General features: G+C 43.4%; 1 protein-coding gene across 2 annotated transcripts in view; it reads left to right on the plus strand.

Moving 5' to 3' along the window:
- PTPRO (protein tyrosine phosphatase receptor type O) overlaps nucleotides 1-23,369 on the plus strand; it is a 242,162-nt gene extending 218,793 nt beyond the window's left edge. For both annotated transcript variants that reach the window (XM_023256797.2, XM_023256798.2), the window contains 8 exons: nucleotides 5,205-5,295; nucleotides 6,359-6,435; nucleotides 7,275-7,409; nucleotides 8,685-8,807; nucleotides 13,632-13,786; nucleotides 15,891-16,026; nucleotides 20,997-21,117; nucleotides 22,085-23,369. In XM_023256797.2, coding sequence (XP_023112565.1) covers nucleotides 5,205-5,295; nucleotides 6,359-6,435; nucleotides 7,275-7,409; nucleotides 8,685-8,807; nucleotides 13,632-13,786; nucleotides 15,891-16,026; nucleotides 20,997-21,101 — 822 coding nt within the window. In that variant the 3' untranslated portion in view covers nucleotides 21,102-21,117; nucleotides 22,085-23,369. The remainder of the gene's footprint in view (nucleotides 1-5,204; nucleotides 5,296-6,358; nucleotides 6,436-7,274; nucleotides 7,410-8,684; nucleotides 8,808-13,631; nucleotides 13,787-15,890; nucleotides 16,027-20,996; nucleotides 21,118-22,084) is intronic.
- Nucleotides 23,370-27,745: the final 4,376 nt, after the last annotated feature.

Raw genomic sequence — 27,745 nt, forward strand, 5'->3', positions numbered from 1 at the left:
TGCCAACAAACCATCAGAAGCTAGGAAAAGGCAAGGAGGGATACTCTTATATTCCTCTACAAGTGACAGCGGCCAGAGGTCCCTGCTGACACCCTGATTTGGGGCATATAGCCTCCAGAGCTATAAGACAATTAATTTCTGTTGCACTAAGCCACCCAGTTTGTGGCACTTTGTTATGGCGGCCCTCAGATGAACGCAGAGCCTCACTAAATACTTTGTTCTAAATCCCGTGCCCTTTTGTGTTCATCTGGAAACCAGCCAGACCTTGCCCCATTCCACTGAGCCTTTTACTTGCTACAGATGGCACTGCTTCTGTCAACACCACTGGTCCCGCTGTTGCTCCTCACTTCTTCTGTAGTCTAGTAATCTCACTCACCTGATTCTGATGTCCACCCTGTCCCAAGTGCTTACAACCTGCTGACATTGTTACAGACTCTAAAGCCAGAATACAGGTTGTGGTCTTCTCTGAAGATTAATGTGCATGGGATGGACTGGATATGTTCTCCCAGAATTGATATGTGGAAGAGGTGGGGTCTTGGGATGGTAAGTAGGGTTAGACAAGAAAGACCATGTGAGCACACAGTGAGATGGTGGTCATGTGCGAGTCAAGAGAAGCCTCAGAATGAAATCTGCCTTGTCAGCACCTGGCTTTTGGACCATGGGAAATGCATTTCTGTGGTTTAAACCACCCCGCCTATGATATTTTGCTATGGCGGCCTGAACAGACTAATACAGTGCATGTGTTTAGGCTTTGCTTTCCAAGACCTGCACGCATCAAACACAGCCCACACGACAGAGACTGCCATTGGGTTTTGGGGATTGCATTCGTTCCTTAGGGCCTGCCGTAACAATTTATCACAATCTTGGCGACTTAAAACTACAGAGAAGTATTCTCTCACAATGCTAGAGGCCAGAAGTCCAAAATCAAAGTGTTATCAGGGCCGTGTTTCCTTTGAAGGCTCTAGGGGAGAATCCTTCTTTGCCTCTTCCAGCTACTGGTAGCTCAAGGCACTCCTGGGCTTGCAGCCTGCATGACTCCAATCTAGGTCTCCATCGTTATGTGGCCTTCTCTTCCCTCCTCCAAGGACACGTGTTGTTAGATACAGGGCTCACCCAGATAATGCAGAATAATCTCATCTTATGATCCATAACTATATCCGCAAAGCCTCTTTTTTCATAAGGCCACAACCACAAGTTCTAGGGGTTAAAATGTGGACACATCTTTTGGGGAGCCACCGAGCCCAATGTGCAAATGACTACATGGCCCAGGGGAAAAAAACACAATGATAAGTTGTGACAGAAACAAAACTGGCAAATGAAAATTCAAAAATGATTTATGTTGGTTTCGGGCCATCACCTCTTACTTTGCCTTTATGAAGATTTAAGCCTCTGGAGTGTCCATATGGTTGGAAAGAAAATAACTACAAAGCCACTGAACCGGAAACTGAGTATTTGATTTTCCACTTAGTGACAGGCTAAATTACAAAAGATGGTGAAGCATTTTGTGTATACGCTCCTGTTCCTGCTTTGCTACGGTTCAGCTCTGGCAATTTACATTTACAGTGTTCAGACAATTAAACCTCTCTTATCAACTAAGGGCATTTACAGCAGGGAGACAACACACAATTAAAGTTCTATCATTCAGTCAGCTTCCATATGTGCTACAGCTCTCAGCTCCAATCTGTTTCCACACTTTTCCTTTGTATCTGAGGCCTCTTCCTGTGGCTCGTCAGTCTGTCCTCAAAGCAGGGGATTTGTGGGGAAAGTTGTCAGTCTGGTAGTACAAATGGCAAAGGAGAGAGAAACTATGCATACAGGCAAAGCAAAACAAAGCATCATAACACCAGCATTTCATAATCGTTATCAATAGGGCTGTATTTTTTTTTAATTTAAAAAAAAAATTTAACATTTATTTTTGAGACAGAGAGAGACAGAACATGAACGGGGGAGGGACAGAGAGAGAGGGAGACACAGAATTGGAAGCAGGCTCCAGGCTCTGAGCCATCAGCCCAGAGCCTGACGCGGGGCTCGAACCCACGGACCGAGAGATCGTGACCTGAGCTGAAGTCGGACGCTTAACCGACTGAGCCACCCAGGCTCCCCAGGGCTGTATTTTTTTTAATGTTTATTTATATTTGAGAGAGAGAGAGAGAGAGCACATGAGTGGGGGAAAGGACAGAGACAGGATCCCAAGCAGGTCCTGCACTGTCAGCTCAGAGCCTGACATGGGGCTTGAACTCACAAACAGTGAGATCATGACCTGAGCGAAAGATGCCCAACCGACTGAGCCACCCAGTAGGTGGTGCCCGGTAGTACTGTATTAATATTTGTTGAGTTTAATCATTCCAGCGGATAGTCGCTATACGTGACTGAGGGATGGAGGTATTTATTGTTAGCTTTATCTTACAGAATACTAAACTGATGTTAACAAGAACTGAACTACTTTTCTAAGACCCTACCATTTATAAGTGGTACAACAAAATATGCCATATGTTTTGGCAAACTATCTATAAAGACACTCTCTAAAGGAGGTAGATTTCCAAAATATTTTAGGCAATGGATGCATCATCTAAATAAGCTTATTACTGCCAAGAGGAACTAACCTAAAAATTCCTGATTTGGTTTAAAATTGATAAAAATAAATTATTTTCCTACAAGAAAAATACAGTCTTTGAAAACCCTTTAAAATGGAAAACCACTTACAAAGTGACAGTGACAAGCTTCTGTTTAAGGGCATTTACCAAGCATGTATTTTGCCTGAGTGGAAAAAACCCATTTTGTGAATGGAGGATCAAAGTCAGCGTGGCTTGTCTTTAAGGTTGGCTTCAACGTGGGCCAAGGAACTTGAGATTTTGTGATGTTAAAAAAGCCAAAAGTGTTGGGACGCCTGGGTGGCTCAACGGGTTGAGCGTCCAACTCTTGATTTTAGCTCAGGTCATGATCTTATGGTTTGTGAGATTGAGATCTGTGTCCAGCTTCACATAGACAGCACTGAGCGCAGAGCCTGCTTGGGATTCTCGCTCTCCCTCCATCTCTCCCACTCCCTCACTTGCACATGCATGCTCTCTCTCTCTAAAAAAATTTTAAAAATAAGCCAAAAGTGTTGCAGAATTAAAGGAGAGAAATATGAGTGATTCACGTCAATCCATTCGTGCTGACCACAGGTTTGCATCCCAGGGCCAGTAAGCACATTCAGCTGTCAAGGACCTTTTATGGGGAAGCAGCAAAAGACCCAAGAACTTTATTTCCTTAAAGCATATGCTTTGCAAAAAGCACTTAAATCCAGACAGAAAGGCCATGAAAGAGATACGCCTGGTCAGCCTCTCAAAACATCACCAGTGTCTCCAACTCCCTACTGAAGTCTTTCCAAGAGTCTCCAAAATTCTTCCCCCAGATATGTATTCCTCCAGCTTATGATTCATTGAAGTAAAAATTGGGAGGAATTATGAAGAGTTAAATGTGTGTGCAACGTTAACATACTATATGAGTAAAAAAACTTACAGCAGGTGGTTTCTCTACCGCCTCACTGAATAGTATTATAGAAAGGTGCATACCATACAGATGATTCCATTCACAGATGGTTCTGTATGCTGTTGACTAATAGTTCCCTGAAATTTGTTCAGGTATAACCAGACCTGCTGCACTGGTTGTGCACTGTTCAATTATATGGAGCGCCATTCACACAGACCAGAGTGAATGATGCCTCCTGGAAAATCCAGGTGACCTGACTAATTGCTTGTTTCCTATAAGACATGAAAGCTTAGAAGCCGCCCCCCCCTCTCCTGCATCCTGTAACGTAATCTTTTTGAATTATGATGTTGTCTGTTTATATAAAAATTGCCCTACTAATGCACATTCTGGGATAAATTGGATTTATAAGAGTACTGATACACACAGACAGGTACCTGGATGTTCCTATTTTCACTGATGTGTTTGCCTACCCATTACTGATTCATCCTTACTGTTGAATTTATTACCAGATATTTAGTGCCTGTAGATCTTATATCTTGTAACACGGAGAATATTCCCTACTCGTTCCTCACTCTTTCTTTTACTACTTCTTGAAGACCCGTTGCCTGCAGGAGAAATAACTCATAGAATAGGAATATTTACATATATCATATAAATTTCAGTTAATACATACTTCCAAAAATCTGAAATGTCTCTGTTTTCAAATTTTCCACACCTTGAATGATACTCATAATTCCTACCTTCTCCACATGATCACTAAACTATCCATTGGAATTAAGTGTTTTTTTTTTAAGTTTTATTTATTTGTTTTGAGACAGAAAGAGCACAAGCAGGGGAGGGGCAGAGAGAAGAAGAGAGAGAATCCCAAGCAGGCTCCGTGCCATCAGTGTAAAACCCAACATGGGACTCTAATTTATAATCACATGTGAAATCATGTCCTGAGCCAAGATCAAGAGTCAGACACTTAACCAACTGAGCCACCCAGGTGCCCCGAGAGTATGTATTATGTTAGTCAGCTGTTCTTCCAGTAATGCTATATAAGCATTATATAGTGTAAATCTCAAAATCTCAGTGACCCACAACAACATTTTTTTAAATATTTATTTTTCTTGAGAGAGAAAGGTAGAGAGCAAACAGGGGAGGGGTAGAGAGAAAGGAAGAGAGAATATTCCAAGCAGACTCCACACCATCAGCATGGAGCCCAATGCTGGGCTGTCACTCACAAGCTGTGAGATCATGACCTGAGTCGAAACCAAGCGTCAGATGCTTAACCAACTGAGCCAGCCGGGCACCCTGATCCACAACAACATAAATTTATTTTCCTCATTCAAGGGTCTGTAGGACAGTGGACAGGCCGGCTTCAGGCCATGGGTCAGAATTAGGTCTGCTACAAGTGTCTCCTCATTCTGGGGCTAGCAGCCTCCCTGGGTGTTATCACAGCAGATGGCTGCAGCACAGGAGGGCAAACCAAACTGAGCAAGCACACTTACTGCTTCTGATTGGAATGATTTCTTCCCAAGTTCATGGGCCAACGCAAGTGGAGAACAGTGGCATGGAGAAGCACGCTCGGCCCCAAAAGGGAGCTACTGGAACATCATGTGGAAGAGGGGGTGTGATGCTTCTATTACAGGCAGGGAGTGAGGAATAATCCAATGTGAACAATAAGCCAATGTGAACAGTAACCCAGTCCACATCAAGTACGGAAACTCAACTCTATTCTCTGTCATTTACAGGAGTTAAAATTGATTGGACTGGACATTCCACATTTTGCTGCAGACCTTCCACTGAACCGATGTAAAAATCGCTACACAAACATCCTACCATGTAAGCTTATCACTAGAGCCTGTCCTAGTGTCGTCTCTCAAAGGCTGACGGACTGTTACTGCAGATGGAGTAGTTTCCCAATCTCTGGCTAACCCCAGCTGTGGTCTGGATCCTCAAGGCCATCTCTGCCACTGCATTGATCCCAATCGTGCTTCCGTGTTACTCAATTCTGTCCTGTGTCGGAAGATTTAATTTCTTTGCTTTCAAATGAATTGTGTCTGAGAAGGAAAGACTGACCATTTGACTCTTTTTTATCTCTATTTGGATATTAAAAGTCTTAGCCAAACTCGGGGTAAGATAATCTGAGCTCTCATAAACTACTTTCGGTCAACTCCCTGACAACAGCAAGAGTGTGGTGTATTAAAATACCTCCTCTTTCTTCTGGCAGGTTCTGCTGTTGCTTAGCGTTTTGTAATAAGGCCAACATTCAAGAGAAGAGTAATATAAAGTACTTATAGGACAATTAAAATACATTCCAATAGAGATTTAACTTTCTGCCATACTGGGTAGAGGTGGGGGATGCTGGGAGAAAATGGAGATTGGGAAAGAAGAGAGGTGAAAAAGCTCTAGAAGGACAACCCTTCCTTGATCAGGCTTCTTGATAAAATTGGGTAGTGTCATCATTTACACTTTTACATCTATACACATTTCAGAATTTACTTTTCTCATCTGAAGTCTGTTTGCACAAAGTCCATGCAACCCCATCTTCTCTGGGTTTCCCAAAGGCAGTGGATTCTCTGGATGTGTTAGGTGACATGGAAATCATGGATTTAGGCTACATTCTACAGCCTTCCATACAACCTACCAGATACCTTAGTTCCTATAAATATCCTACACAATCCCCCTGAGGCCTGGAGACAAGGACAGGGAAGCTGACGGGGAGGAAATGGTGATTGCGAGGTGTTTCTATATTTATTTAAACAAGAAACTAAGATTGAGGTGTGGCCGAAGTATCAGGCTAAAGTAAACGTGGGCTGCTCCGACTTGCTATTGGTTAGAGAAAGTTAAGGCAATCCTTCTTTCCACTCAGAGTTTTGACATTGTTTCTTCTTATTCTTTACAGATGACTTTAGCCGAGTGAGATTAGTCTCCATGAATGAAGAGGAAGGTGCAGACTATATCAATGCCAACTATATTCCTGTAAGTAAAAGACAATAAAAAATTTTTAAAACCAGGCGTCCAAATTCTAGCTCAGACACAGGAGGACTATTAGAGCTATACATATACGTCAAACAGTTAAAAAGAGAGCCATTCTCCACCTGGCTACCCAATTCTGAAGAATTATCCTATTAATTCCCAGTATCCCACTTCAGAATAACAAATAGGGGGAAAAGCCCATAGATTAGTAATGTTCACGTTTCTTTGTAAAGAGTGAAAGTGAAAGTAAGTAATTATATTAAACATCATCTTTTTTTGTATTTAAACTTCAGTTTTGGGGTGCCTGAGTTGACTCTGTTGATTAAGTGTCAGACTCTTGATTTTGGCTCAGGTCATGATCTCAAGGTTCATGAGTTCAAGTCTTGCGTCAGGCTCTGCCCTGACAGTGGGGAGCATGCTTGGGATTCTCTCTCCCTCTGTCTCTGCCCCATCTCTCTCTCTTCCTCTCTCTCTCTTTCTTTCTCTCTCGAAATAAATAAATAAGCATTTAAAAATAAATAAATAAGCTTTGGTTTTGGCAACGCAACTCAAAGGGCTCCACCTGAGCCCCTATTTTAAAACTAGTGACTGTTCTCATAAAAAGGTGTGAATGCGATTGTATGTATACACTTCAGAGAACAATGCTTACAAGCACGCAGACCTACATGGGTCAGTTACTCTGATTACCTCTTTGATGAGAAAGGGAGGAACCATTACCTAGGTGTGTGATCCTTTGCTAGGCTTATCCCCAGTACATTTTCAGTTTTTTTTCATTTGTGTGGAACAGCATTTGGTGTTGCCAGTAGCTTCTTGGGTGACCGCTTTGTCACTTAATCTTTCAGGGATACAACTCACCCCAGGAGTATATTGCCACACAGGGGCCACTGCCTGAAACCAGAAATGACTTTTGGAAGATGGTCCTACAACAGAAGTCCCAGATTATTGTCATGCTCACTCAGTGTAATGAGAAAAGAAGGGTAAGTGTCTAATGGGGCTGTTCCCACTGGCAGCAAAATCTGTACCAGCCAGGGCTATGGCTGGAGTGCTTACTATGTACCAGAAACTTCCACTTGCTTCTTTTATAATGGGCACAATAATACTATACAGTTCTTCAGAGGCAAGTACAGTAAAACCTTGGTTTGTGAGTATAATTCGTTCCAGAAACATGCTTGTAATCCAAAGCACTTGTGTATCATGCGACTTTTCCCATAAGAAGTAATGGAAACTCAGATGCTTTATTCCAGAACTCAAAAAGATTCATATAAAATGATTACAATACTATAATATAATCCAAACTAACAAGGAAAATACAAACTATAAAGAAAAATAACAAATTAACCTGCACTTACCTTTGAAAACCTTCGTGGCTGGTGTGAGGGAGACCAGAGAAGGCAGGGTTATTGTGTAGGACGGCTTTCGCTATCACTAACAGATGTTGACCACAGTACAGTATGAATAAACTCTTGTCACATACTGTATTTAATGTAACTGGCAGTAAGGCAGCGGAGGAAAGGGTCTATATCTGCAGGCAGCCTGACCTAGAATGAAGCGAAGCATCCCTAAGCTTACTCTTGTATAGAAAAGCAAAGGACTGTCCATAGGTGCTTTGAAGTGACAAAAAATACACTAGGGCCAGTGTGGGCACCTTCCAACATTCTGAAAAATCACTGATTTCTGCCAAACACCGTGGCCTGAGACTGAGCATCTGAGCATGGGAGACCATGCCCACAATCCCGAGCGAGAGAGAGAGAGAGAGAGAGAGAGAGAAAGAACCATTGGCTCAGTTGTGATCATGTGACACCCAGCATCACATACTACTCATATTGCAAGACACTGCTCATATCAAGTTAAAATCTATTAGAAGTGTTTGTTCCTCCTGCAGAACACTCACAGAACAAGTTACCTGCAGTCCAAGGTTTTACTGTAATTTTGTTTTCTCTAAGTGAGCACGGACTATTTCTTTCCTAGCCTGTTTGTTTTAAAAGGTTGTGTGCGGGGTGCCAGGGTGGCTCAGTTGGTGAAGCATCCAACAGTCAGCTCAGGTGATGGTCTCAAGGTTGCAAAGACTGTTCGAGCCCCGCGTCGGGCTGTGCGCTGACAGCTCAGAGCCTTGAACCTGCTTCAGATTCTGTGTCTCCCTCTCTCTCTGCTCCTCCCCTGCTCAAGCTCTGTCTCTCTCCCTCCTAAAAATAAATAAACATTACAAATAAATAAATAAATAAATAAAAGATTGTGTGCTATTGTCACCTCAGGTGAAATGTGACCATTACTGGCCGTTCACGGAAGAACCCATAGCTTATGGGGACATCACCGTGGAGATGATGTCAGAGGAAGAACGGGAAGACTGGGCCTGCAGACATTTCCGGATCAACTATGTAAGTCAGGTGGCTGTCCCCACGCTGAGGGACACCGACGTGTCAGAGACCAACCCCCCGTCATGTAAGACTATGAGCTCTTCCAGCTTTGCAGCACTGCTTTCTTCAAGAGATAAATCCCACGTTTAGTGTATTTATTTCCAGTTTCATCAGCAGTGCTGTGTGGATGAAATGGTAGGCCTGGAGACCCCGAGGAGATGGAATAAAAAGTCTGCACCTTTCCATCTCAGATCAGCCCAGGGCAATAGGAGACCCAGGGCACCACTGCTCACCAGTTACCATTGACAAGTTCTCATTACTTATACTAATTATGGATGGGTATACTTAGGATATATAAGGCACACTTAAATTTTAAACTAACACCTAAACCATGATATAGTAGTTTGAGTTCGGTTTTCTTTGGCTTTTTTCCTTATTTTTTGTTATAGTTTGGCTTTTTATTATTTCAGAGCTGTTTCTTTTTAATCATGGTTCCATATCTCTTTTCAAATGCTATTGATTTCTGAATATTACCATGTTAGAAAAGTCTAGAGGCACCTGGGTGGCTCAGTCGGTTGAGTGTCCGACACTTGATTTCTGCTTAGGTCATGATCCCAGGGTCGTGGGATCGAGCCCCATGTCTGACTCTGCACTGACAGCACAGAGCCTGCTTGGGATTCTCTCTCTCCTTCTGCCCCTCTCCCCTGCTCCCACTCTCTCTCTCTGTCTCCCTCAAATAAAATTTAAAAAAGAAAAAGGAAAGTCTATTTGTCCTGGGTCTGCTACTTCTCTGAAGATTAGGCTTCGAGCTCATGCCCAATGTTTGTGTGCCAGGCTGGGTGCCCCTATCAACCAATCACCCTTCTTCACACACAGTAGTCCCAGAAAATAGGAGGGAATTTTTCTAGTACTCGCTTAAACATGCTCTCTGTTGAGGACACCATTCAATAGGAAAGTCCTCATCACAATGGTCTCTGCCTAGAAACAACATTTCCTAACTGTATACGTCAGGGGTTCAAGACTGGGCTATGGACAAATTGACCACTGCTTGTTTTGTAAAACCAATGAGCCAAGAATGAGTTTTAAATTTTTAAATGTGTGAAAAAAAACCAAAAGAAAAATAATATTTCACACCAAATATCGAAACTACATGAAATAGAAACGTCAGTGTCCACAAATAACATTTCATTGAAACATGGCCACACGTTTGCTTACATATTGCCCATGAGTTATTTTTGTGCTGCATCAAGCTTGAGTCATTGGAACAGAGACAAATGACCCTTAACACTAAAATATTTACTCTCTGCCCTCGACAGAAAATGTTTGGTGACCCTTAATATGCACAATAGAAACAAATATTGTCCCCGTCAGTGCAGCATAAGTACTCGTGAACTAGCCACTTACTATATTTGCAAGTTAAATCACTTCTTAACCACTGGTAGTTAACAATGACTTTTGTCACAATGAGAATTTGGGCAAATCCCTAGCAGACTGCTTCATGCGGTTCCTTTTCTTTGAAATGGCCATCTCCTCCCTAAACACATTCCCACCCAGAGTTTCAGCTCAAATGTCACCTCCTTTGTTAAGCTTTCTGTCGTCTCTAGACAACTCTATTCCTTTCCCCCTCTGCTCTGTCTCACCTACTGCTCTATCGCAAGACATCAGAGATGGCTGCAGTTCTCTCCCTTCGTGTCCGTCTCGCCCAGTGTGGTGTGAGCTTGGGAAGCAAGTACCCCGTTTTAATAAGCTTTATAACCCCAACCCTTAGCCACTTATAAAAATCTTTGTGGAATGAATAAATCAGTGAATGAATGAAGGATTTCAAAAATAATAAAGCACTTGGAAAGACGTTCCATCAGAGAAAATACTTGACAATCTGAATGCCATTTGAATCCTGCTTTCTTTTTTGGTTATTTTAGCTGGGAAGCCAGTGTAAACTGCTGGAAAAATGTAGGACAAATATTTCCCTAGGTTTGGATTCAGGAGATAAGAAACTGCAGAGCACAAGACAACACCTGTTCCCATACCTGTTTCCTTGGCAGGGAAGAGTCACAGAGATCGCTGTATGATCAATACTATGCTTCTTGTCCTTGGTCTTTTTTTTTTAAATTTTTTTAACTTTTTATTATTATTATTATTATTATTATTTTGAGAGACAGAGAGAGACAGAGTGTGAGCAGGGGAGGGGCAGAGAGAGAGAGGGAGACACAGAATCTGAAGCAGACTCCAGGCTCTGAGCTGTCAGCACAGAGCCTGACGTGGGGCTCGAACTCAAGGACTGTGAGATCGTGACCTGAGCTGAAGTCGGACACAACCGACTGAGCCACCCAGGGGCCCCTTCTTGTCCTTGGTCTTAAATTATAACCTTTCAATGACAATCATGTGAAGGGCTTGAAACATAAGAATAAAATATTGAGTAACAGTGCTTTCTGGTAAGATTGTTTATACGGTAGACACAGTCACGAGCATTTGGTCCTAGAGTGCCCCCTTTTGGCCATAAATGCAGAATCTAAAAGAACATTGTGCCTTGCCAATGAATATGCTTTTCTATTTGTTTCCATTTTTGTTTACACTCTTCTTTATTCCCTCTATATTGATATGTGGAAACTTTCAGAGTACAACCAGATAAAAGTATATGAGTGAGGAAATCGGGGTAAGAGAGATTTTGGAACGGCTAAGATAATAAGTTTTTCTCCTTCAACGAAGAAAGGAGGAAAATGACCATAGCACACAGTTTTTCACTGTCCAGTGCTTAAAAAATTGTCATGAACTGAGTAAGAACTGGAAACTAAAACCAGCAAAACTTTGTCCCCATTGATGTGTGCCTTGCTATCCAGCTTGACCAGGGATCACCCCAATACCTCTGTCTTACAGCTGTAGAGAGACTAACGACAATATAAGCATTGCCTATTTTGGAACCACTTTGCTCATTTTAGCTGGAGACATTTTCAGATCAATTATATATATGCATATACATATATACACACACATATATGCCTACAATGCACAAGCCTTTGAACTAAGCCTATAATCAGCCTTTGAAGAGAGCTAACATTTTTTGTGAGCTCTTCTGGGCAACCGAAGTTGTCTAGTGATTGATTGAGCGTCCTTCGGTCCTCATGGTGTTGAGTAATGGAGTCATTATGCACAATTTATTATGCTTGGGTTACTTTATTGCCATACTTCCTGAAAACAGCAGTGAGAGGGGCAACATTTTTGCAGACTTCATGCTCTATGTGTCTAAGAAAGAGCCCTTGAAGGTGGTGAGGGAGGTACTGCATGTGGCTTGGGATGTTTAGCCTTAAGTGTCTGGGGACAGTGGGTCTAATTGAGTGCTGATTTACTTATGTTTATACAGATCTTATTATGTGTTTATTTATATGCTTTATTTATGCATTTACTTATATTTATACAAATTCTACTCCACCCAAGACCACTGACTCTTTGGAATTCATTCCTCTTTAATGCCTGAACCTAACTTTAGTTTCAAACTCATAACCAGGCCAAATTCTTCCAAATTATGATACAGTATTCCATTCACTGAGGGGATTTTAGGCTCTTGACAAGTTTGAGGGAAGGGGAGTGAATTAGATCTTTGTTGGGGCCTGGGTTTGGAATATTCCTGACTGTTGATAACAAGAACAGAATAAATCTTTATGCTTACAAATTAGTAGAGACTAAAAAGAGTGAATCTTGAATTATCCTGATAATTACTCAGTTCAGAGGGGACAACAATATATTTGATGTATGGGTTAATATGAATAAGATACATGTACAAAACATACCCACTCACTGGGATTCCCAGAGCCAACCATATATAAATAAATGCCCTGAGCTGGAAGGAAGAGAGTGGTGGAAATAAATATATATATATTTATAACCATATATAAATAAATGCCCTGAGCTGGAAGGAAGAGAGTGGTGGAGTAGTGGTGATGCTTAATATCTGACCGGTCCATCCTTCACAGACATGAGCACACTTAATCTTCCCAACAACCCCTGCGACAGGTCGTTTTGTACTCTAACATCTAAAATGACGCATCTTAGGTATGAGAAACCTGCTGTTGAGCCAGTTTGTCTTGGGTCAGAGCCCAAGACCGGGATTGTCCTATTGGTGAGTTATGGCAAGTATGATCTTGGGTAAAACTGTAAGGGAGCAAGGGAAGCAGGAGAGGACAGGGCAGGGAAGGAGCCAGGCACAGCTGTGGGTTCAGCTGAATTCTAGCCTCAGCTGCATACCATGGGGAGTGTTGGGGCTTGAACGGCACCTTACAGTTACATGTGCCACTTCGACGTAAGGGGGCCGGCATTTTATACCCCAATATCGGTCACTCTGTGGCTGTGGACTGCCCTCAGTAGGAGAACACATCCTCTCAGGCACACTCCAGCAAGGCATTTCCCTTCGCGGAGGGACAACCATGAGGAGGACAGAGCCATATGCTGTTAGCAGCAGCTGGAAAAGGGGCAGTCAGCCTGGCAAAGGGGACCCTATGGGGGAGGGTCACCAATAGCACCTCCCACGGTATTTTTGGGCCAAAGCTGATGCCATTGCTAAACGGCCGAGCCAGAATACACACCCTGATCTGCTTATGCCCTCATCTCCGCACAGGCCTGGATTCGCCGATTTATCCTACTATTTGAAGTTTTAAACAATTAGTATTTTTTCCCCAGGGCCTGCTTTGTGCCAGACACGATCCTCAGAGCTGGAAAGGGAAACGTGCTGACCAGGAGTGGAACATGGCTTTCACTTCTTAATGGCATTAACTTGTGAGCTGCAGTGGCGGCCCGGGCCAGCTGGCTAGTGGACCGAGAGATTAATGCTCGCTTTGGCTTTTTCTCCTAAAGGCTGACGAGATGCAGGATGTGATGCATTTCAACTACACGGCGTGGCCTGATCACGGTGTGCCCACAGCAAATGCTGCAGAAAGTATCCTTCAGTTTGTACACGTGGTTCGACAGCAAGCTACCAAGAGCAAAGGCCCCATGATCGTGCACTGCAGGTAAACTCATCAGCCACATTTTCTGTCGCAGCACCACAGGCTTTGCTTTATAAAGGGAATCACCCACCAGTCCATAAATCCCTGAGCACAGTGAATTAACGTTAAATGAATTATGAATCTATAACATTTACAACTCACTGATACCTTACTAGGTACACAATTTGCTTATAACGTGGCTTTTCCTATCTCCTATAGCCTATGAGATAGATATTTTTATTCTCATTCTCAGCTGAAAGAAAGAAGTGGGGAGGTTAAGGGACTTGCTCAAATTCGTGCAGCCAGAACGTGGAGGGGTTAGGACTCAAATCCAGGTGCATGGTCTCTAAAGGTCATGCCTTTAGACCTGTGTCTAAATTACCCCCTGTGTGAAATTACCCCCAGCCTATGAGAGATCCCGAGTGGTTTGTAACATGGCCAACTGCAAGGGCAGATTAAAAATAGCCGATCACAGCCCAGAATAATATTAATAGACATAAAAGCAAGATGAGGGAAAGGAGAAATGAAAGTATTCAGCTCATTCAGATAAGACATTTGCTATGATTGCTCTTAGAGATTGTCTCTGAATTTCTAGACAGCTCAAATGAAAGGGGTTGTATGATCTAGCACATTATCCAAAAACAAGGGCCACACTAATTCCTTAGGAGAAACATTATCTTTGAATTTAAGCTTTCTTTCTCACCAAGTGAACCAAATCTCCATCAAAATCCATCAGTCTGACATGATTTCGTTGCAAAATTTTTATGCAACCCCCAAAGAGCATGGGATATAAATATGTTCCCACTGTATGCCACAGGTAGAAATGGAATGGGGATGTTAGAGGAGGCACTGGTAGCCATGTCAACCTAAGTAAATAAGTCTATAATCCTGGGTCTAACACCTTGGCCTTTGTGAACCAGAATGGCTAGGGGAGTGTGTGTGTGTGTGTGTGTGAGAGAGAGAGAGAGAGAGAGAGAGGTGGGGGGGGGGGGGGGGGAGGTGGGGACAGAGAGAGAGAAGTATGTGTCTGTGTCTGTCCAGAAAGAAAAACACTTTGTAAGCTACCCAGTTTGGGATCAGGGAGGATATTCTTGCGTGAGTTCACCTCACGTGTTCACAGGTGTCACCAGACAACATTATCTAGTTTCAACACCATTCTTCCCATGAGCAGAAAATAAAGGTGCTCAACCACGCGGTCAAACTCGTGGTTCCTTTCCAAGCAGGAAGCAGCCACAGCTCTGGATGTGACTTTATGGCTGCTCACCCAGAGGCAGAACGTTTTCTCTTAGACAGTAAGTCTTAGGAGGGAAGAGTTGTCTTGTAGAAAAGCAATCTCTGAACTCGAGGCTTCTAGTGTTGGATTTCTCTCCCAGCAGAGACTTTCTCTTTTTTCATTTTACCATAATTCACAATCCGCAGCCTCTCAGGGGTTGGGAGAGAAGAGCTGACTTGAATGTAGAGCTGGGGGCTCTCCTGACCGCCGGTGGGCGGCGGTCAGTGTCAGTCACTCGCTCCACTTTGTTCCGCTCTCTGAGCTCTGGGATTTGGGGACTGGAAGAGACTGAGTCCAAATATCAAATGTGATTTGGAGGCAACTATCTAAAAGATCGCTGGGAGACTGAAGCAGGCCCAGGACCCACCAGAATGGCCGGTGTGCTGTAAGGAAGGTCTGGGATGGTGAACTCAACTTAGGCCTGACGGCACACAAGTTGCTATGGCCCCAGAGCTAGAGCTGGCGTGTGGCATCTCAAGCCGACTTTCCAGCAGGGTGTGTGTGCCTAACTCTGAGGTTACGCAGAACGCTGCAACTGTTTATGTGTATCAGCTCTCCAACAGGCTCTACATGGAATCATCACTTTCCTCCGGAAGCAGAGGGCCCTGCGGGAGAGGGGGTGTGTGTGAGGCAGTGCAGACCCACATCTCCTTAAGCGAGGTGGCAGGGATAGTCAGAAATGTGCCATCGAACAACACCCCGGACCACAACTGCACACTTCAAAATCGGTTAGGAAAATACTCTCAGGAGTTCTTCCCTTTTCTCAGTGGTGCCACCTGTAGTTTGGGGGGTTTTAAATTGCCAGTTTGTTTGCAACAGCACAGAGGAATATGTTGTCTGAATACTCTTTTGCAGTGCTGGAGTGGGACGGACAGGAACATTCATTGCCCTGGACAGGCTCTTGCAGCACATTCGGGATCACGAGTTTGTCGACATCTTAGGGCTGGTGTCCGAAATGCGATCATACCGGATGTCTATGGTGCAGACGGAGGTAGGAGCAGAAACAATACGCATTTTCAAATTTGCCCTGGAATGAGAAACTTCTCATTATTCAATCTCATGTTTCAAAACTGTTGTGTCCATTTTTTTTTCTGCATCCACTAGTCCCAGTTTTTTATTGTGCATGTTCAAACTGTTTCAGGGTATTAAAAAAAAAGATACTAGCTTCTAGCAATCTCTTCAGTGCATAGAGCTGGCACTGTTGTTGGCATCATATGCCCTTCATAATCCAGAGCACGTGGATGTATCTATGATATCTATAATGGAATAAAGCCTCTTTGAACAGACTGAGAGTTCAGTGAAGGTGACAGCCAATCTGGGTAAATGCCACCGAGTGGGGACTGTGGAACTGACATGATTTAATTCATACTTGAAATGCTAGATTTGGTTCAGTTAGTTTGGCATTAGTTTGTCCTCCATAACCCTCTGTCTCAATGCACTTTTGATGATGATCAAAGGTTGATTTATGCTTCCTGTCCCCCTTATGATTTTAAGGCTTTCCAGCTCCCAACCTAGCAGTGCAGCCAGTTCCCTTGGTCTAAATGAATGGATTTATCATTGTAACAACAAGGGAACATCCCCCAGAAATATCCAGCGGTGTTATATGCTCCCTCTTCCCCCTCTTCAGCCAAGCCTTCTCCTCCCTGCAAGCCTCAGAATGCACCCTAGCTGGAGTGGCAGCCCCGGGCCGCTGCCACCACACAACACACACTGCCTCTAAACAGCAACAGGTGTGCACCTGGGGGCGCCCCGAAGCCTACGCACAATAGCTTGTTCCTGATCCTAATCACCAAACCATAGTCGCGACTTCTTAGCTTCCAGCTTACAATAATCCCTTTTTCCCCCAAGGGGTGTGCAAGAGGAATGCTTGTAGAGTACAACACAACCAGGCCTGACCTCGTATTCCATTTCCAGACTAAATGGTGCCTTAGTCTTTTTCCTGCTTTTTCTACGATGCACCACTAGATGTCAGTCTAACTCAAAAAGCGTGCAGCCATGGCTGCCGTTAGTGCCCGGGTTTTTCTCCTCTGCCTCTGTTTGCTCTCCTGCCTCCCCACTCCCACCTTTCCAAGGCTGGACACAGCCGATGGATGGTATTTATTTCTGAGCTATAGCAAGATCATACCACTTTGGAAAGAGTGACCCATTCACACGCAGGTGCCTCATTGATGATGTGTTTGCTTCCTCACTTCCTTGAACCCACTCACATCCCAACTCTGCTGCCTTCTAATTTACAGTGGTGGGGACGTGAACTAATATTACCTCTTTATCGTAAGCTTGAAATGTGCTGGTTCCCCAGAGAAGCCCACTACCTAGTGATTAAACAGTGCTTTATGAATCGGTCCATATTTTTGGTTTCCACTTCTATAAATTTACATCCTCATATGTGGTTTAAAATGTCCCCATTATGTATAGTAATCCCCAGCCTTCAAAGGGCCACTCCTTATTTTAAGTATTTTGGATGTGATGAATTGTCTGCCCCATTGGCTTAATTTGTGCCTCTTATAACTTTATAGACTTTGATTATAGCCTGTTTGCCTATGGCTTTCCCAATTACAGAATCTTAATCCCCTTTTAAAAACTACCTTCACATGGCCGACCCTCCATCCAGTTCTCAGCGCCATTATCTTTCCTCGCATGTGGTAATCGCACAAAGCTAGAGCAGCCTCCATGTGCCTCTCTGCAGAGCTGAGGAAGTATTTTGTTTTTCTCCCTAACGCTCTGGCCCCGCATTTTGGTTGTTTGGCTTCTTTGTTTGGGGCAGCATTTTAGGTTGACATCTCCAGGGAAACGGTCTTTTTAAAGTACAGCATCCCTTCCCTGAACTCTTGTGGGAAAACTCAGTCAGTAAAAGAGGCGGAGGTCACCACAGGTTACTGATTTTTTCCAACTGTTCCAGCTTCTTGAGTTCCCTCAGGATTCTGCAATGGATGCTTTCTAGTTGGAGTCACTTATTTATCTCCGTTTTGTTAGTTATGTCTGAAACATCTTGTCCATTTACCTTTATTTTTCATGGCTTCTATGCTCATCATGGTTCAGCCTGTATTTTGAATGTTAGGGTTTTCCTAACATCCTTCTTGAGCCCGTTCATACCCCCCAGACCTTCTGTCTTCTACTTGACTGATGTTAACACGTAAGGAGCGGAGTCAAACAATTATTTTCTTCAGCTTTATCATCCCACAGTACCCCGTTGACACTAATGATTTTCAAGAGGCCAGTTCGGATTCTCTCTCTATAAACCGCCTGCGTGCTGTGTACCGGGTTTCCTCCTGTGGCTGGTTTCTAATTTTCCTGCCTCCTCTAGACTACCCGCCATCTCCATTCCACCATCCCACCCCACTCGAGCAATTGCAGAAGTTACCGATTAAAACAGCTGTGTCCTGAGATGCACATTTCCCGTCCCAGCAACATGCTGCATGGTCTGCAGCGTTGGCATGCCCTCTTGCCTTTTCTCAACTGACCGGGCACGTGGTCTGGGCCTCTCCACAAGAGCAGCAAGGGCAGTTAGAGAGTAGTGGTGGTGGGGTGAGACCCCGTGAGGGCCTGGGTCACAGCATGGCCTCTGTACAACCCCCTTCACCTCTCACAGGCCCTCCGTCATCTGTAAAATGTGAATGATGCATTTGTGAATCGTACAGCACACATCATGGAAATATCACCTAGACAAGCACGGTGAAACTGTAAAGGGCTCTGTATGGATGGCATTCACCTCTCCTGGGCTCTCTTCTATTTTTATCAAACGTTTTGTTTGATTTTCTTCTAATAGGCTTTCCCTGGAGGTCAGTGACGGCTTTGCTTTGAGCAGCCATTCTCCTGATCGGCAGCTTAGACTTCTCAGGGGCCCTCAAGGATGTGTCTGTAAATAGTCTTTTATTTACTTTGCCTGTGGTCTGTCTACTTTTTTTTTTTTTTTTTAATTTTTTGACACCCAAGTTTGGCCACTGAACAGTTACGCACTGAAGAGCCAGGCAGTTTCTGGCCTTAACTGTGCCCAGTGCCTGACACAACACCAGAAACAACAGAGTGGTGTGTGATAAGGAGAAGAGGTAGCCAGTTATTGATATTATCACAAAATAAGGGAATATATGGGGCACCTGGGTGGCTTAGTCAGCTAAGTGTCCGACTTCAGCTCAGGTTCATGAGTTCGAGCCCTGCGTCAGGCTCTGTGCTGACAGCTCAGAGCCTGGAGCCTACTTTGGATTCTGTGTCTCCCTCTCTCTCTGCCCCTCCCCTGTTTGGGCTCTCTCTCTCTCTCTCTCTCTCTCAAAAATAATAAAAAAATTTTAGGGGCGCCTGGGTGGCTCAGTCGGTTAAGCGTCTGACTTCGACTCAGGTCACGATCTCATGGTCCATGAGTTCGAGCCCCGCGTCGGGCTCTGGGCTGATGGCTCGGAGCCTGGAGCCTGCTTCCGATTCTGTGTCTCATCTCTCTCTCCGCCCCTCCCCCGTTCATGCTGTGTCTCTCTCTGTCTCAAAAATAAATAAAAGGTAAAAAAAAAAAAATTAAAAAAAATAATAAAAAATTTTTAAAAATAAGGGAATGTATTTTTTCCAAAGCTTGTTGAAAAATACAGATTGGGCTTAGGTATCAACTCAGTGAGGTTTGAAGCATTAACCTATCTTTTATAAAGTTGTACAAAAGACTCCTTAAATCCTGCGAATACCATGACTGGTTTTTATTTCAAGGTTATTTCTAATGGTATTACTTACAGAGACGCTCTAGGCAATGAAGACAAAGTAGAAAGATCATGAAGTTTCTTTGATTTCATGGCACTAAGACAGTTACTCTCCATATGCTGATGCATTTCATCTCCATCTTCAGTCAAGTATAACTTTCATCCAGTTGTGCTTCGATGCTACATATACATATGCTAATTTTACATTCTAATTTTCCACCTAACATTTTGCTCTGTGTATCTATCATCCCAAATTGTCCAGAATTCTATAAATCTCATTTTAAAGACTGAATAGTGTTTCAGTATAGATCTGCTGTAACTTATTTAAACCATTCTCCTTTTAATAGAACATTAATTGGGGTCTTTTCCCACTTGTTTACTATCTACGTCCAGAGTGTCACTTATTAGCACTTTATTAATAATACTTCTGCCAACCACAGATGAAAACGACGGCTTCAACAAGCTCAAGTTATCATCGAATGTGACTTTTCCCCTTTGGTTTTGCTCACGTCATGGATGAAAACCAATTGTTTGAATTTACATTTTTTTATTATGTTGCCATTTTTTGCTTATGGTTTAATATTTCCTCGGTTTACTTCAGAAAATATTTACTAAGCACAAGCTGAGTGCTAGACATTAGGAATAAAAAGATACAGTCCCTGCCTTCTAGGAATATTTGGTCTAATTGTCGATATATTTTGTCAGTTTAAGTGTGTGTGTTACTGATTGAAGGAATTTTAAAGAAAAGTAAAGGTATCGACTTTTCGTCATAATTCTAGAAAATAATTTTCTCTCCCAGTTTCTGGTCTGACCTTTTTTTTATTCTTTTCACTTTGTTTCATATACAGTGCTTTCAAAGTTTCATTTGTAATTTGTTACATCGTTTTGAAGTTTAGAAAGTCCTTCCTAAAAGGAATCAGAGAAAAATTAACCTATATTTCCCCCCCTATATTTTTATGGCTTAATTTAGTAAACTTCCTGGATTTTATTTTGGTGTATATTATGAAGTGATACGCTATTTTTTTTTTCAAAAGAGGCCCATGATTTATCGATTGGACATTTTCTTTAACATTAAGCGGTGATTACGTAAACTCTATTATTAATAAGAATATTTTTACGGTGGATTCTCTTGGATTTCCTAGTGATAAAATTATTTCAGAAATAATGGAAATTGTTTTTTGACATCATGGTATTTAATCTTGCCATAGGATTAAAATAGTCTGCCTTGGCACGTGTTTGCACAAAAATATCTTGTTCTGAAACACGTTTTTGTCCTATGCACCAGGAGCAGTACATTTTTATCCATCAGTGTGTGCAGCTGATGTGGACGAAGAAGAAACAACAGTTCTGCATCAGTGACGTCATCTACGAGAATGTTAGCAAGTCCTAGTTCAGAACCCGGAGCAGTAAGTAGAGAAAAGGCCATCACGGGCACTCTGTCTTAGAACAACAAAAGGCAGCAGTCACCAGTTGTATGGATTCTGCCCCCACAAGTGGGGTCACAGGGCGAGATTAATACCATTGCAGATCTTAGAGCTTCCATGTACCCGGGTTGGTAAGTGTGACATTAGGGGCTTCAGCAACTCCTTGTGACATGACCTTCATTCTCTCCACCTGAACTTTAAATTGTTCTGATACTGGATCCATGCACGAAATGTCAGGATACTCTCACCCAACTCTATCTAGATATTTTGTGCAAATGTTTTATTGATTACAAGGGTCATACGAGGGGTTAGTTACAAAAAAGACGTGAGCTGGAGCACACATCCCAGAGAAGAAAAACAGTATTGGCAATATTCTCAGAATAGTGGAGTTTAAGAATGCCTTGATCTCATCCATGATGTGAACATTTTCCTGAGAGCTTCCTGAAAACATTAGTAACATAGTTGGTGCCTTGTGCTCAAATTCGACCAGGAGATCAGATTTGGGAGGTGTAAGTAATCTTAGCTGAAGTAACAATATGCCAATTCAAGTCAGTAAACGGAGTGTGAAATGTATCTGACTACACTGAGGTGGGGGTGGGGGGACCATTCACAGGGTGTGGAGAAGGTAGCTGTGCATTGTGGCAGGAAAATGGAAGGATAAATAGCGTATGGACCAGTGGGTAGCAGGGTAAGATTAGCATTCTACCTTCATATCCATCAAAAGACAGAAAGCCCGAAGAGGCAGGAAGGATAAAGACTAAGACAGAGACAAATCTGCGGAAAAGGGAAAGATATTTAGATCCACAGGAAAGGCTTACACAGAGAAAGATGTACAGATAAACCTATGTCACAGAGCTGTCCGTGTGTGGCTTGACCCTCCCAGACCGCTTACTCTCTCTTTCAATCTCTCTGTCTCTCTCTCTTTCTCCCCACCCCCCCCCCCCCACAGGACAGGACATGGTGTGCACCCATCCTCCCTTGCTTCCAGAGTTTTTTAGGGGCGCTGCTAGCCATTTTGCTAAGGAGAGCCCCTGCTTTGTAGTATGTGGCCAAGGAGATAATTTATCTCATTGAAGCACCGGGAAGACTTAGCCTTAAAGAGCCTCCAGTGTCTTTTGGACTCTTTTACTTCTGGACATTGAATAACGGACCACATTCAACCGAACACCAGAAAGGTCCAGACGCTCTGCAAAGGGCAGGAAGCACAGCACTTCCGAAGAAGAGTTTTCTTGGCCCTTGGCTGGTTGGGCTGAGTTTTTGTTGTTGTTGTTTCTAAGTGCAATAATTTTTGTATGTGTGATTTTATCAGGAAGTTGAATTGTTTTCTACCCACATGACCGATCAAGCCCGTAGCCCAAGAGGGAACAGGCATTGTTAGTATCAAATTATACCTCATTGTTAAAAAGCGGCATGGCCACACATGAGGAAACGGTAATTCTGCTTCACGGAAATTGAACTGGCAAAATCTGTACTCCGACATTCAGATGCTGGATCAGGAGGGGGGGAGGGTGCAGGGGGGAAGAGAGAGGGGTTGTACCCACGGATCAACTGCATATCTTTTCCAAATATGAAGAGCTGTAATTCAGCTTCAAAGTAGAGTAGGAAAAATATTTAAGTCTTAATTGTTCTAGTTCTTGATGGTTTTCTTCCTTATTAACAGCTAAGTGTTTTTTCCTTGGCCCTCTTGAACTAATGTCACCCTCCAGATTCTTTTTCAACAAATCAGATCTGGTTCAGAATGGTTTTAAGAAGGACTCGTTAGACTCCACTGCTGTCTGAGCAACCCTGGTGCCTGGAGTTTGCATTCCTTTATCTGTTGACCTGCATACATGTGAAAGCTGTTTCTTTGAGAACTGTAGGCTGTGAAAACGCACTTTCTTTCCCCCAAAGAGCTGGGAACTTAAGAAGTTATGGCAATGAGCTGCAGCATGCTAGGACAATTATTTGGCGGCGTTTTTGGGTAATATTGTCAGGCGTTTCTATGGATTCCAGCGTTCGATTTCTTTTCGTTTGGTTTCATTTTTGGTTGTCCGTTTGATTTTAACCAGTGTTAACTAGTAACATTTTATTCTTCCGATTTTGTACAATTACAGTACATGACTGTGTATTGTGACATTTGACGGCATTGTGAAGCCTGTTATTTTGTGTCACTTCCTTAAAAAACAAGAGGTGATGGTACGGATATACAAAGGAAAACATTCTGAGTGGAAAGTAAACACAAGCTGACTGCTTCACTGTGGCAACGTGGCTGTCCTGCCTCCCCGTGCGCGTGCGCGTGCGCGTGCTCTCCTCTGTGCATCTGATCTGATGGCTGCCCCTCGCCCTGGCTTCCCTTCATTCCCGATCATCTTCATGAAGCCATGTACCCAGGATCAGCTTAATATTTTATCGGTGACCTTAGTGGTGGTGAAGGATGCCAAGTGAACAGCTCCACACCCTACTGTCTCTCGTCACCGAGGAGCCCTGGCCACCGCGGACCTTGGCACAGTTCTGTGCAAGACCTGGCCAGCGAGTGTCAGGTTCACCTTGCAGGGGGAACAGCAGAAGATGCCCATACCCTGCAGGTTAACAGCTTGGGCTCCTCAGGCATTGTCAGTTCTTACCTCCTTTCCTCTCCTTCTCGCCTCCCTGCTGCCACCTCCTCTTCTCACCCCTACCTCTTCATTTCCCTTCTTGGACATGTTAATAATGTATCACCCACTCCATTCGCGGGAACACACAGGGCTAAAGAGAGGTGGCGAGTGTATGTGTGACATCCTTAGATTTTCACACAAGGACAGGTCAGGAGTGACGTGTGCAAACTTGGATGAGCCGATAAGGTGCATGGGTAAGCCGGAATCCATTTCGTTTTCGTAGGCTGGAATATTACTTCCCCTGAAACTTAAAACACTTCATAAATATTTCATGTTTTTCTTGAGCACCCCTTCAGTGTAGGGATCAAATAGTACCAGATCAACTTTCCCAAAAGAGAAAATGAAGTATCCAGAGTTTAGACTGGAGACTCAAGAGTTTAGACCACAGAAAGGGCACACGAAAGCACTTTTCCAGATGGCTCCCTCAGGGGTCTCCCCAGCAGTCACTTTGTCCATTGGTATGCTGGTGCTCCTGAAACTATAGAATTTAGAGTGGGGAAAGCATCCATCCATCAGAAGGCTTGGATTTTGAGAGATGCAAGACAGCTCAAGAGGGACAGAGAGAGAGTGAGAGAACCCCAAGCAGTCTGTGCACTGACTCGCGAACCATGAGATCGTGACCTGAGCTGAAGTCAAGAGTCGGGTGCTTAACCAACAGAGCCACCCGGTGCCCGAGAAGTCTTGGATTTTAATCCCAACAGATGCCTTTGGAACTTGCCTCTCCTGAATCTCAGTTCACCAACTGTAGCAGTGACCTCCTCAGAGCTCTCTATTTTTCAGGTATAAAGAGTATCAGCATGATAATTCACCCAAAGATGCTCTGTATCTCGTCCCTTCAGGTACCCTAAAACCATTTTAAGTAGCTGCATTTTCACTCCAGGACTCAGTGTGAGCATTCAGAGCGGAGGCTGCCAGGGCCTCTGTATTATTAATAAGGTGTTTTGTTTTGTAATCATCTGAGTCGTGCTACAACCTTCTAAACATAGAGGCGCTTAGCACATGCAGTTCATACTAGCCTACGTGGTACAGAGAGAGAGGAAGACTTTATCATCACAAAATATTTAACTTGGAGTGCTATTGAGATCAGATTTCCTCACTGCAAAAGTCAGTTTCTGAAGCTAATTGAGAAACTACCATGAAGGCCTAATTTATAAATTTAATATCTAATACCAACATATCCACCACCACACACGCTTTTATGTAACTTGAAAAGGAAAAAGAAAAGTGACGAATTACAACATTTTTTTAGGACAGCATTTTGATTCAAGGCTTATAAATTTTCCAGTACAAAGTCAATGTTACCCCTCCAAATTTAAAATGAGAGAAGCTAGTAAGATTATTTTAATCTTTTATAAAATCTTTTATCAGATTTTCTAATGTCTTTTGTTATAAAAGCTGTCTCTGCCCCCCCCCTCCCACTCCCCCAAAGGCAATCCATCTCTCAAGGAAGGTGTGGTATTAACATATAAAGCAGGATCTGGAGACTTTGGATCTGAATTTTTTGCAGACCATATGATAGCTGCTTGCTAGTGGGTTGGCCCTTAGCCAAGGAGTTAAAGTTACTGAATCCAGTCTCTAAGAGCCAAAATCCTCCCTGCTTTCTAGCAAGGAGGCCTTCCTTTCCACCTCAGGAAACGTCTGATGTAATGTGCCTCAAATTAGCTGGCTCGCTTCCTGGCTCACAGCTTTCTAGCCTGGTGTTCGGCACAGGCTCAGAGTCCAGAGGCCATGCCCGGGACTAAATATAACATCTACTTTGGCCAAAGGGGTTATAAAGCAACCAAAACATAACATATGCAGACTCCTACCCCTAGTTTTTCACAGCATTTGACGCATTTGAAAAACAACTTAAGTTATGACATCTCTGACACTGGGCCTCCCAGAACAGCCAGAGGCTTTTTGTCAGTTTCAGCCCATGCAATGGCAAGGCCTGATCCCGGCGGGGCCCTCAATTAAAGATGGGTACGGTGTGTAGCTCGGGGAGTCGTATCTCCAGGGACATTAAGAAACTGAAGGTTGTCCAGGGGCGCCTGGGTGGCTCCGTCGGTTAAGCGTCCGACTTCAGCTCAGGTCATGATCTCACGGTTCCGTGAGTTCGGGCCCCGCATCCTGTGGTGGCCTCTGTCTTCGGATCCTGGCTCCCAATCTCTGCCCCTCCCGTGTTTTCTCTCCCTCTCTCTCTCTCTCAAAGATAAATAAACATTTTTAAAAAAGAAGGAGAAGAAGAAACTGCAGGCTGTCCAAGGCAGTCACCAGAACCATTAGGGATGTAGAAAACAACAGGTCAAAAATTACAAGACTTGAGAAAAGTGAGACTGTTAAGCCCGGAGTAAAGGAAGATTCCTTTGTTTATTCAATCATTAATTCAACAAATATTTGTTTACCTAATCATGTTGAATGAATCAACCAACCAAGGAAAGATTTCTTGACTCTGTGCAATAGGCTAGGCACCATCGTAAGCACAAACGGTGCCATATGCTATCTTCTAAAAAGACATATAAAAATATGTCATGGAATCAATTTTGTCGTTGTTGGAAGGACCAAGAAAACATCAGTCAAGACTTCTTCAACATGTTTCACTTATATATCTCAAAACTTAATATATTTTCTGCAGTGAGGGGCCAGTGAGGATAATGGTGTTGGGCTTTTCCCCTATGGTTTATAGAACAGCAATACTAGGTTCCCATCGTCTTTATTGCTCATCAGTCACCACAGACCGTGACATAGTCCCTCTTCCTTGATGAGAATCATCATATATCTCCCTGGAAGATCGTGGATTCTTTTCTACTGAACTCTTCCAGTATGTAGGATTGCCCCCTCACCAGGCAGTCCATCGCTTCATTTGTCAGAAAGCATTACCAGCATTCCCTTCCTCTGTCTGCACATCTAAGGACTCTACTGACACTAACGATGTAGGAGTCTGTGCCTCTCATGGATATAGGCTTGAAGCCCAAGTCACTTTCCCATTTTGGTAAAAGGGCAGGTGCTGTGTGAGTGCTAGAGTCCAGAGCTGCTTGGGACAGAGACCTAATTTCAAGCCATTCAATTTGAGAAACAGCCGATTTCTAACCCTCTCGAAAAATGATTTATTTACTCAACATCCCTTACGAGGCACTGGGGCTGTGAAGATGGATGAAACAAGGTTCTTACCTCAAGGAATTTACATTCTATTTGGGGAAATTTGAAGTGAAACTAAGGGCAACAAAGTGTTACAGATGCTGTGATAGGAAAACATAAAGCATCCAATGCAGGCTCAAGCGCAGGATAGGTGTTTGTTTTCTCGAAGGGCCAAAAAAGACTACACTGCCATATTAAAATATTAAAGACTATTGAACTATATTAAGGAATGCTAATGACGTACACTCATTTTGCAATCAGCAAGCATTCAGAAAACCCATTGTATCATTCACCAGGGCCCATGTGAGTAACCTAACCTCAAATCCTGCCTTCTGAAACGTTTCTTTTTCACTTGACTCTAAAGTGACAATTTCTTTCCAAGCCTCCACAGACAGCTCCAGCTCATGTGTTATTCAGCAGAGTGCAATGAATTTACTGTTCCTGCAAACGTAACAGAGCCTATTGGGGCTACATTTTCCAGCTACTTGCGATTAGTGCTGTCCAAGGCAAGGTAGGCAGAAATGCTAAACTCCACTCCTTGGCCTGTGACCCCCGATGATCACCCAGGAGCAACCTTCCATCTCTGTCCATCTGTCTATCTATCTATCTATCTATCATCTATATATTTCCATCCCTCCAGATCAAGATGGTGATGCCCAAAATACAGAAGGAGGCTGGGGCCCCAAATCACTACCTGGAGCAGGAATGAACGCCTGCTGCACCGACTCATGATGTGACCAAGTAACACATTTCCATTGTGTTCTCACAGTGATTATGGTATCGTCAGCTCTGGCTGTCACCCTGCTCTTAAATAATATGGCAGCACCAGGCTATGCTTTACAACTGTGTGTGGCTTCAGT

The sequence above is a fragment of the Felis catus genome, chromosome B4 (assembly GCF_018350175.1).
Source record: "Felis catus isolate Fca126 chromosome B4, F.catus_Fca126_mat1.0, whole genome shotgun sequence".
Classification (NCBI taxonomy): Eukaryota; Metazoa; Chordata; class Mammalia; order Carnivora; family Felidae; genus Felis; species Felis catus.